This window comes from Salvelinus sp. IW2-2015, unplaced genomic scaffold, assembly GCF_002910315.2.
Source record: "Salvelinus sp. IW2-2015 unplaced genomic scaffold, ASM291031v2 Un_scaffold6859, whole genome shotgun sequence".
In the NCBI taxonomy this organism is placed as follows: domain Eukaryota; kingdom Metazoa; phylum Chordata; class Actinopteri; order Salmoniformes; family Salmonidae; genus Salvelinus; species Salvelinus sp. IW2-2015.
The window spans coordinates 2,558-14,302 of record NW_019948120.1 but is presented as its reverse complement, the minus strand read 5'-3'; the positions used below and the strand labels follow the sequence as shown (position 1 = coordinate 14,302).

General features: G+C 43.8%; 1 protein-coding gene across 1 annotated transcript; it reads right to left on the bottom strand.

The window, feature by feature from the left end:
* Nucleotides 1-214: 214 nt before the first annotated feature.
* LOC112079078 (microtubule cross-linking factor 1-like) lies at nt 215-9,666 on the bottom strand (the record flags this gene model as incomplete). Its single annotated transcript, XM_070442224.1, has 5 exons — nt 215-961; nt 3,635-4,036; nt 6,589-6,711; nt 8,972-9,016; nt 9,272-9,666. Coding segments are annotated over 5 exons (1,712 nt in total), but the record flags the coding sequence as incomplete, so codon positions are not given.
* Nucleotides 9,667-11,745: the final 2,079 nt, after the last annotated feature.

Genomic DNA, 11,745 nt, shown 5'->3' with positions numbered 1-11,745 from the left:
TGCACTACCTTTGACCAGAGCCTTCAGGATTTACTTTACTTGGCTTCAGCCCTTGACGAATGTTGTATCACATCCAGACTGCGAAGTAAGATAAGCCTGAAGTCTCTGGTCAAAGGAAGAGCACTACGTAGTGAATAGGGTGCCATTTCGGCCGCACCCCTGGATAGAGACAGATATAGGTCAAAAGTCGGAGGAGTTTTATCCAATTCCTTACCTGGAYATCTGTGACCAGGTCGCGTCCCAGGGTGCCGATGGGCGAGTCTCGTGACATGGAGGTGACCCCAGACAGGAAGCTACTGGACTCTGTGAGGTTGGGCAAGGGTGACAGGTCGTCTCCCCGATCCCGGTCACCTCCCCTCTCCCTCATGCCCTCTCCCAGGTGATCCACCTTCTCCATGAAGATATGGAGCTCTGTGCGGAAGGCCTTCATACGGATGTTGATCGTGTCCAGGACCTGTGAGTCTGGTTTGGGATCGGGGAGGCGGGTGGTGTCTTCATTAACCCCCTCCAGAGCCAGACTCAAACTGTCCCCTCCTGTTATTAAAATCTTTCCCTCATAGATCAGACTGTCCGTGTCGCTAATGAGACGATCTACGGTCTTCCCAAGGCGCTCTGCTTCTCGTTTGACATTCGTGAACGTCTCGCGGTCTTCTCGCCTACGGTTAGATAGTTCGGTGGCGCTGAGCTCGTCCGAGGGCTTGTGACTTCCAAACCCCGAGGTCGTGGTGGTCTTCTCGAAGAGGTCCTCCGAGTCGCTCTCGCCACCCACAGGCCCCTCCCTCTTGGGGTGAAGTAAGAGGAGCCTCCCAGTCTCTTCCTCCTCTGCGGCGTCACGGTGGCCGGTGTCGCTGTCTGCATCGCTGTCCCGCGGGGAGCCGGTGCGGAGGCCCAGGTGTTGGGCCAGGTCACAGCGCTGAACATTGGACATCAGGACTCTGTTCTCATACTGCAGCTTCATTACCTAGATGAGGACACGAGACACCATTATGAAAGCTTTAGAGACAAGTCAACATTATGTTAGCTTTAGAGACAAGTCAACATTATGTTAGCTTTAGAGACAAGTCAACATTATGTTAGCTTAAAGAGACAAGTCAACATTATGAAAGCTTTAGAGACAAGTCAACATTATGAAAGCTTTAAGACAAGTCAACATTATGAAAGCTTTAGAGACAAGTCAACATTAGGAAAGCTTTAGAGACAAGTCAACATTATGTTAGCTTTAGAGACAAATCAACATTATGAAGCTTTAGAGACAAATCAACATTATGAAAGCTTTAGAGACAAGTCAACATTAGTTAGCTTTAGAGACAAATCAACATTGTGAAAGCTTTAGAGACAAGTCAACATTATGAAAGCTTTAGAGACAATCAACATTAGAAAGCTTTAGAGACAAGTCAACATTATGAAAGCTTTAGAGACAAGTCAACATTATGTAGCTTTAGAGACAATCAACATTATGAAGCTTAGAGACAAGTCACATTATGAAAGCTTTAGAGACAAGTCAACATTATGTTAGCTTTAGAGACAAGTCAACATTATGTTAGCTTTAGAACAAGTCAACATTATGTTAGCTTTAGAGACAAGTCAACATATTGTTAGCTTTAGAGACAAGTCAACATTATGTTAGCTTTAGAGACAAGTCAACATTATGTTAGCTTTAGAGACAAATCAACATTATGTTAGCTTTAGAGACAAATCAACATTCTGTTAGTTTTAGAGACAGTCAACATTATGAAAGCTTTAGAGACAAGTCAACATTATGAAAGCTTTAGAGACAAGTCAACATTATGAAAGCTTTAGAGACAAGTCAACATTATGTTAGCTTTAGAGACAAGTCAACATTATGAAAGCTTTAGAGACAAATCAACATTATGAAAGCTTAGAGACAAGTCAACATTATGAAAGCTTTAGAGACAAGTCAACATATGTAGCTTTAGAGACAAGTCAACATTATGTAGCTTTAGAGACAAATCCATTATGAAAGCTTTAGAGAACAAGTCAACATTATGAAAGCTTTAGAGACAAGTCAACATTATGAAAGCTTTAGAGACAAGTCAACATTATGTTAGCTTTAGAGACAAGTCAACATTATGTTAGCTTTAGAGACAAGTCAACATTATGTTAGCTTTAGAGACAAGTCAACATTATGTGTAGCTTTAGAAACAAGTCAACATTATGTTAGCTTTAGAGACAAGTCAACATATGTTAAACTTTAGAGACAAGTCAACATTATGTTAGCTTTAGAACAAGTCAACATTATGTTAGCTTTAGAGACAAGCAACATTATTTAAGCTTAGAGACAAGTCAACATTATGAAAGCTTTAGAGACAAGTCAACATTATGTAGCTTTAGAGACAAGTCAACATTATGTTAGCTTTAGAGACAAGTCAAACATTATTGTAGCTTTAGAGACAAGTCAACATTATGAAAGCTTTAGAGAACAAATCAAAACATTATGAAAGCTTTAGAGACAAGTCAACATTATGAAAGCTTTAGAGACAAGTCAACATTATGAAGCTTTAGAGACAATCAACATTATGAAAGCTTAAGACAACACATATGAACTTAGAGACAAGTCACATTATGAAAGCTTTAGAGACAAGTCAACATTATGAAAGCTTTAGAGACAAGTCAACATTATGTTAGCTTTAGAGACAAGTCAACATTATGTTACTTTAGAGACAAGTCAACATTATGAAAGCTTTAGAGACAAGTCAACATTATGTTAGCTTTAGAGACAAAGTCAACATTATGAAAGCTTTAGAGACAAGTCAACATTATGAAAGCTTTAGAGACAAGTCAACATATGTTAGCTTTAGAGACAAGTCAACATTATGAAAGCTTTAGAGACAAGTCAACATTATGTTAGCTTTAGAGACAAGTCAACATTATGAAAGCTTTAGAGACAAGGCAACATTATGAAAGCTTTAGAGACAAGTCAACATTATGAAAGCTTAGAGACAAGTCAACATTATGTTAGCTTTAGAGACAAAGTCAACATTATGAAAGCTTTAGAACAAGTCAACTTATGTTAGCTTAGAGACAAGTCAACATTATGAAGCTTTAGAGACAAAGTCAACATTATGTTAGCTTTAGAGACAAGTCAACATTATGAAAGCTTTAGAGACAAGTCAACATTATGTTAGCTTTAGAGACAAGTCAACATTATGTTAGCTTTAGAGACAAGTCAACATTATGAAAGCTTTAGAGACAAGTCAACATTATGAAAGCTTTAAGAGACAAATAACATTATGTTAGCTTTAGAGACAAGTCAACATTATGAAAGCTTTAGCAACATCCTGAATGGTACCCTATTCCTTTTATAGTGCACACCTCCATCATGCTGCCTCACACAGAGCATTATGGGTACTGTAGTCCATCACGCTGCCTCACACCTCATTATGGGTACTGTAGTCCATCATGCTGCCTCACACAGAGCATTATGGGTACTGTAGTCCACCACGTTGCCTCGCATAGAGCATTATGGGTACTGTAGTCCATCATGCTGCCTCACACTGAGCATTATGGGTACTGTAGTCCATTCTGCTGCCTCACATAGCGCATTATGGGTACTGTAGTCCATCATGCTGCCTCACATAGAGCATTATGGGTACTGTAGTCCATGCTGCCTCACCTTCCCACTGAGCTCATTTATCTGCATCCGGGCTGACTTCAGCTCCTCGATCATCACCACACCGCTTCCGTTACCCCCGCCTCCTCCGTTACTCCCATTACCGGACTTCATCATCATCATCACTCCGAGTTCGCCTTCCTCGTCTCTCGGGCCGAACTTGAAGCGGTTCAGTTCGGAGGTCAGCTGCTTGTTGTGGTCCTCGATCTCCGAGATGGACCGCCGGAGAAGTTCTGCCTCTTCCTCTACGAACTGTAGGTGGCGCCGCAGCTCCCCGGCMGACTCCAGAGCGTCTCCGCCGTACGGYGASGAGGGCATGCTGCTGAAGGGCTCCCGGCCGAAACAGTCCCTCTCGTACTGGCAGCGGATGTCCTCGTTCTCAGCCCTCAGGCCTCGGTTCTCCACCTGATAATAATGAACACAATGAGTAGGAAGCGATCTTCATTTACAGGAATAAATCAAAGTACTTCAGGAAGGGGAAACGAAAGACAATAGCACCCTATTCCTTATGTAGTGCACTACTTTGACCTAAACCCCGGGCTCTGTCTATAGTAGTGGATAGGGCTCTGTCTATAGTAGTGGACAGGCTCTGGTCATATAGTAGTGATAGGGTCTGGTCTATAGTAGTGCATAGGGGCTCTGTCTATAGTAGTGGACTTAGGGCTCTCATAGTAGATGATAGGGCAATCGTCTATAGAGACAGGCTCTGTCTATAGATGATAGGGCTCTGGTCTATAGTAGATGAATAGGGCTCTGTCTATAGTAGTGATAGGACCTGGTCTGTATAGATAGTGGAGGCTATGGTCTATATAATGACAGCCTCTGTCTATAGTAGTGGATAGGCCCTGGTCATATAGTGGATAGCTCTGGTCCTATAGTAGTTACAGGCTCTGGTTCTATAGTAGTTGAAAGCTCTGGCTATTAGTAGTGATAGGGCTCTGCTATAGTAGTATAAGGCTCTGTCCTATATTTAGTGACAGTGGGGGCTCTGGTCTATAGTAAGTGGACAGGGCTGCTGATCTATAGTAGTGAAGGACCTCTATAGTAATGGACAGGCCTCTGTCTATAGTAGTGAGTAGGCTCTGGTCTATAGATGACAGGCTTTCGCTATAGTAGTGATAGGGCTCTGGTCTATAGCTGTGGATAGAGACCCTGTTAATAGGGATAGCTCATTTTACTATAGTTGGATACTCTGTCTTAGTATGTGGACAGGCTGCTAGTCTATATAGTGACAGCGGCTCTGGTCTATTGATATGATAGGCTCTGGTCATAGTATGGATAGGGCCTCTGGTCTATATAAGTGGACAGGACTCTGGTCTATAGTAGTGATAGGCTTCGTCTAAGTAGGGGCAGGCTCTGTCTATATTGTGTACAGGCTCTGTCTATTAAGTATAGGAAACAGGGCTCTGGTCTATTAGTATGGATAGGTCTGGTCATATAGTAGTGACAGGCTTGGTCATATAGTAATAGTGGACAGGCTCTGGTCTATAGTAGTGGACAGGCTCTGGTCTATAGTAGTGAACAGGCCCGTCCTATAGGATGGATAGCGGCTCTGGTCTATAGTAGGAACAGCATCCCATAGTCGTGGACAGTGCTCTGGCTATAGTATGGACAAGGGTCTGGTCTATAGAGTGGACAGGCTCCGTCTATATAGTGACAGGGTCTGGTATAGTAGTGACAGGGCTCGGTCATATAGTAGGTGGATAGGGCTCTGTCTATAGTAGTGGACAGGCTCTGGTCATAGTAGCTGGATAGAGGCTCTGTCATAGTAGTGGATAGGCTACTGGTCTATTAGTATATGATAGCGGCTTCTGCGTCTATAGTAGTGACAGGGCTCTGCATAGTAGTGATAGCTTCTGGTCTATAGTAGTGGATAGGGCTCTTTTGGTCTATAGTAGGATAGGCTCTGGTCTATAGTAGTGGATAGGGCTCTGTCTATAGTATGGATAGGGCCTGTCCTATAGTAGTGGATAGGGCTCTGGTCTATAGTAGGGATAGGGCTCTGGTTATAGTAGTGACAGGCTTCTGGTCTATAGTAGGACAGGCTCTGTCTATAGAGTGGATAGGCTCGGTCTATAGTAGTGATAGCTCTGGGCTATAGTAGTGGATAGGGCCCTGGTCTTATAGTAGTGGATAGGGCTCTGGTCTATAGTAGTGATAGGCTCTGTCTATAGTATGATAGGGCTCTGGGCCTATGTAGTGGATAGCTCTGGTCTATAGTTAGTGGGACAGGGCTCTTGGTCTATAGTAGTGAGAGGGCTCTGGTCAATAGGACAGGGCTCTGGTCTATATAGTGGATAGGGCCTCTGGTCTATAGTAGTGATTAGGCTCTTGGTCATAGGAGTGGGACAGGGGACTGCTTTAGTATGGTAGCGCTGCATAGTAGTGGATAGGCTCTGTCAAATAGTAGTGATAGGCTCTGGTCTATAGTAGTGGATAGGCTCTGTCATAAGTAGTGGACAGGATACCTGGTCTATATAGTAGTGGACAGGGCTTGGTCTATATAGTGGATAGGGGCTTCTGGTCTATAGTAGTGATAGGGCTCTGGCAGAGCTATGGACGCTCTGTTCTTAGTAGTGGATAGGCTCTGGTCTATAGTAGTGGATAGGCTCTGTCTATAGTATGGACAGGGCTCTGGTCTATAGTAGTGGACAGGGCTCTGTTCTATGTATGGGATAGGCTCTGTCTATAGTAGTGATAGGGCTCTGGTTCTATAGTAGTGATAGGGCTCTGTCTATATAGTGACTACATGGTATTAGAATGGGATAGATGTTCCAATTTTTCAGACACACCCAGATTAAAGCTCAGGCCACTCACCTCCAGCTCTACAATTTCCTCCAAAACAGAATATGGCCTCTTCCTCACCGTTTGAGTCGGAGCCGTAGCTCCGACCTCCCTGTGCTGTGGGCCACCACCTTGCGAGCTCCCAGTGAGCTTCCACGTCCCCGTAGACTGACTTGTACTGCTGATCTCCTCTCTAGCTTGTCCTTCTCCTTCCCCAGCTTGTGGGCCCAGCTTCTAGCATGAGTGACTCTTCCTTGAGAGAGCTGCAGCGTGACGACCTGAATCTGCACTGTCCCCTGTGAAAGAGAGGGGAGGGGAGGAGGGGAGAAAGGAGGAGGGAAGAGGATGAGGAAGAGAGAGGAGGGGAGGAGGAGGGGAAGGAGAAAGGGAGAGGAAGGAGAGGAGGCAGAGAGAGAGGGGAGAGGAGGAGAAGAGAAGAGGGAAGGAGTAGGGGGAGGGAGGAGGGGGGAGGAGAAGAGAGAGGGGAGGAGGAGGAGAAGAGGAAGGAGGGGGAGAGGATGGGAAGGAAGAGGGATGGGGAGGCGGAGAGAGAGGAGGAAGGGAGGATAGGGGGAGGGGAGGAGAGGAGGGGGAGAGGAAGGTGAGGAGGCGAGAGGAGGAGAAGAGCAGAGGAGGGAGAGATGGAGAGAGAGAGTGAGGGGGGCGAGAGGAGGAAGGAGAGGAGGAGAGGAAAGAGAGGAGAGAGGAGAGAGGGAGGTTAGAGGAGGAGGAAGAGAAGGAGGGGGAGAGGAAAGAGAGAGTGGAGGAGGAGGGCGGAGGAGGGAAGAGAGGAGAAAGGGAAGAAAGACGGAGGATGGGAGAGGGAGAGGAAGAGGATGAGGGGAGAGAGGATGTCATTAGTGTACGTCCATGTGAAACAAATTGGCTTATGTGATATAATGTTATAGAAGCCTACTACCTGTTCAGAGATATATAGTGTGATAGAAGTCTTCCACCTGGTTCAGAATGATTATAATGTTATAAGTCTCCTACCTTGTTCAGAGATGATAGAATGTGTGATAAAGTTCCTACCCATGGTCAGAAAGATGAATAATGTGTGATAGAAGCCTGCTACCTGGTTCAGAGATGATTATAAATGTGTGATAAAGTCTGCCTACCTGTCAAGATGATATAATGTGTATGAGAAGTCTCCTTACCTTGGGTCAGAGATGATATAAGTGTGAATTTAGAAGGTCTCCACCTGGTTCAGAGATGAAAATGTTGATAGAAGTTCCTACCTGGTTCAGAGATGATATAATGTGTGATAGAAGTCTCCTACCTGTTCAGAATAGTAAATGCTGTTGATAAGAAGCCTCCACCTGGTCAGAGATGATAGAATGTGTGTAGAAGTTCTCCACCTGGGTCAGAGATGATTATAATGTGTGCTAGAAGCTCCCTACCGGGTCAGAATGATAAATTGTGATAGAAGCCTCCTACCTTTCAGAGATGATATAATGTGTGATAGAAGTCCCTACCTGGGTCAGAGATTATATAATATGTGATAAAGTTCCTACCTGGTTCAGAATGATATAAATGTTTGATAAAGTCTCCTACCTGGGTCAGAGATTATATAAAGTGTGATAGAACCTCCTACCCCCCCCCATGGGTCAGAGATGATATTAATGTGTATAGAAGTCTCCTACTTCAAGATGAATAATGTGTGATAGACGTCTCAACCTGGCCGTCAAGAGATATATAATGTGTGATAGAAGTCTCTACCTGGTCAGAGATGATAGAATGTGTGAAGAAGTCTCTACTGGTTCAGAGATGATATAATGTGTTTGATAGAAGTCTCCTACCTGCGTTCAGAATGATATAATGTGTGATAGAAGTCTCCTACCTGGTTCAGAATATATAATGTGTATAGAAGTTCGCCACCTGGTCAGAGATGATAAATGTGTGATAGAAAATCTCCTACCTGGGTCAGAGATGATATAATGTGTGAAGAAGCCTCCTACCTCAGATATGATATAATGTTGAAGAATCTCCTTACCTTGTTCAGAGATTATAATGTGTGATTAAAGTCTCCACCTGGGTCAGAATGATATAAGTGTGATAGAAGTCTCCTACCGCGTTCAAAATATAATGGTTATAGAAGTCTCCTTACCTGGTTTCAGAGATGAGATAATGTGTATAGAGTTCCTACCTGTTTCAGAGATTATATAATGTGGATAGAAGTCTCCTACCGTTCAAGATATTAGAATGTTGATAGAAGTCTCCTACCTGGGTCAGAGATATAGATGGTGATAGAAGTCTCCTACCTGGGCAGATATGAGTATATGTGTGAATTAGAAGTTTCCTACCTGGTCAGAGATGATTATAATGTGTGATAGAAGTCTCCTACCTGGGTCAGAGATTATATTAATGTGTGATAGAAGCCTCCACTGCGTCATAGATTATTATAAAGGTGATAGAAAGTCTCCTACCTGGGTCAGAGATGATTAGAGTGTGATAGAAGTCTCCTACTGGTCAGAGATATATATGTGTTAAGAAGTCTCCTACCTGGGTCAGAGATTGATATATAATGTTGATAGACGTCTCCTACCTGGTCAGAACTCTTGTCCCTGAATGTTTCCCTGCGTCCTCTCCGCCGTTACCAGTCTGTGAGAAGGAAGAGAAAACACAAATATCAGCAGACAACACTGGCTACGTACAATAAACTAGGACAAGTGGACAAGATTGTAACTGCTTTCAATCCTCAAAACACTTTTTCCTTCTTGACAGAACACATGTAACTATAGATAATAGAATGAATAGAACGGCTCGGAACTCGAACCCTGGACAAAAAGGTAAAACTGTGGGCAAAAGCCCTGTTTCTTGGAGCGTGTGGATGAGATATGACTGCAAATATTTCACTGGTGCGACTGGACTGGGCTGGGACTTGCTGGGGACCGGGAACTGGGACTCGAACTGTGCTGCGGACTGGGACTGAACTGGTGTGGACTGGGACTGCTGGACTGGACTGGACTGGTGCTGACTGGAACTGTGCTGGACTGGACTGGACTGGGACTGGACTGGGCTGGTTGCTGGGACTGGACTGGGACTGGGACTGGACGGGCTGGCTGCTGTCTGGACTGACCTGGGACTGTGCTGTGACTGGCGATCTGAACTGCTGGGCTGGACTGGGACTGTGCTGGACTGCGACTTACTGGGAACTTGTGCTGGGACTGGGACGGACTGGACTGGCTGGACTGGACTGGGACGGGACTGGGACTGGACTGTGCTGGGACTGGAGGACTGGGACTGGGTGGCTTAACAAACAAGAAACTTCACCAACTTTTTCTCATTCGAGGTCTTCCTCAGATTGGTAAGACATGTTGTGCCCAAAGTACGTTACAACAGACAGACAGACAGACAGACACCGAGAACTGACCGAAGAGAGACAGACAGACAGACAGACCAGAAACACCGAGAGACTGACCGACAGACAACAGACAGACAGACAGACAGACAGACAGACAGACAGACAACAACAAGACAGACACCGAGGAGACTGCACCGACAGAGAGACAACAGCAACAGACAGACAGACAGCAGACAATAGACAGACAGACAAACAGAACAAGAACAGACAGACAGACAGACAGACAGGCAGCAAGACAACAGACAGACAGACAGACAGACAGACAACAGACAGACAGACAGACAGACAGACAGACAGACAACATCTTATTCTGTTCCGACTCAACACACACCACATTTCCCACAATAGCCTGTCTGAGCATGTNACAGGCAGCAGGCAGGAGGCAGGCAGGCAAGCAGGACAGAACGACACGACAGACAGACAGACAGACAGTGACAGACAGACAGACAGACAGACAGAACAGACAGACGACAGACAGAACAGAAACAGACAGGCAGAGGACAGGCAGGCAGGCAGGCACGGGCAGAGACAGAACAGAAAGACATAGGTGCTTGCATTAGTACAGCTGCCTCCTTTTCTCTTACTCTATCAATTACATTTAAGGGCTTTATTGGGCATGGGAAAAAAAACCCCAAAATTATGTTTACATTGGTTAAGGCAGTGAATATAAAAACAATAAAACCATGTCGAGTAACATTACGCTCACAAACAGTTCCAAAAGAATAAAGACATTGCAAAATACTTCAAGCTACAAAAGCAAAAAAATAAATAAAGCATAACTATAGGTTGTATTTACAATGGTTAGATTACACTTTTCTTCGTTGGCAACAGGTCACAAATCTTGCTGCTTTGTGGATTACACACTGAGTATTTCACCCAGTAGATATTGAGGAAGTCTATCATCAGTTTATATGAGGGAAATAATGTTGTCTCTAATAATGGTACATTACAGGTTAGGAAGGTTAAGGAAGATGCAGCTCAGTTTCCACATCATTTTGATGGCAGCAGTGTGCACATAGCCTGTCTTCTCTTGAGAGCACAGGTCTGCCTACGATGGCTTTCTCAATAGCAAGGCTAGTCACTGAGTCATGCACATAGTCCAAAGATTTCCTTATAGTTTTGGTAGTCGCAGTGGCATCAGTATTCTGCCATGTGTCTCTCTGTTTAGGCCAAAATAGCATTCTATTGTGTTTTTATTATTTGCAATTTCTTGACACATTGGAAAGAGATGGTATATTTTTCCCTTTTCTATGATTGTTGCGTTCTAATCATCCCTCATCTATCAATGTCTCTCAACCCCTCTATTGTAATGGTGTGTGTACCATTTCTTCAATCTTTGTTCTTATCCGGTTTTGTTCTAGTTTTTAAAGAAGAAATGAGAGAGATAAAACATCATGTCGGTCTTTGGTGCTTGTGTATATGCAGATATGTTTGTGTGAGTCATGGCCACAGTGCATTAGGATTTTTTATCAATTCATGTTTTCGGCCCCTTACTCCTACACACAGTCACGTATCTGCCAGAAGGTTTTACTTTAAAAGTGCAGTTCACAGAATGATTGGAGAACACCAGCACCTTCTGAATTTCAAATGTGTTAATCAAAACCCAAAGGGTTGAACTCTTCCCCTACTTAACCATTCTCACACATAACTGTCTTCTTACAACAATACAAACCAATAACCACAACATATTATTTTGTTAAGAGACTAGGTATGCATCCGTAACAACCAATTAATGATCATGTTTATCTGTAGGGTTAAAATATGTAGATGAGATATCAATTATCAAGTTATTGTCATTTTTGACAATTACATTGTTTTATTTATTTATCCCAATTTATTGGGGTTTAGGACAGATGAGTTTTTTCTCACCGATAATTATTATGATAATGGATCGCATTTGAAAGTTGCAGAATGACCTACAGGGTAAGATGAATACTCATACTTTACAGTCTCCTTCCTCTCAAAA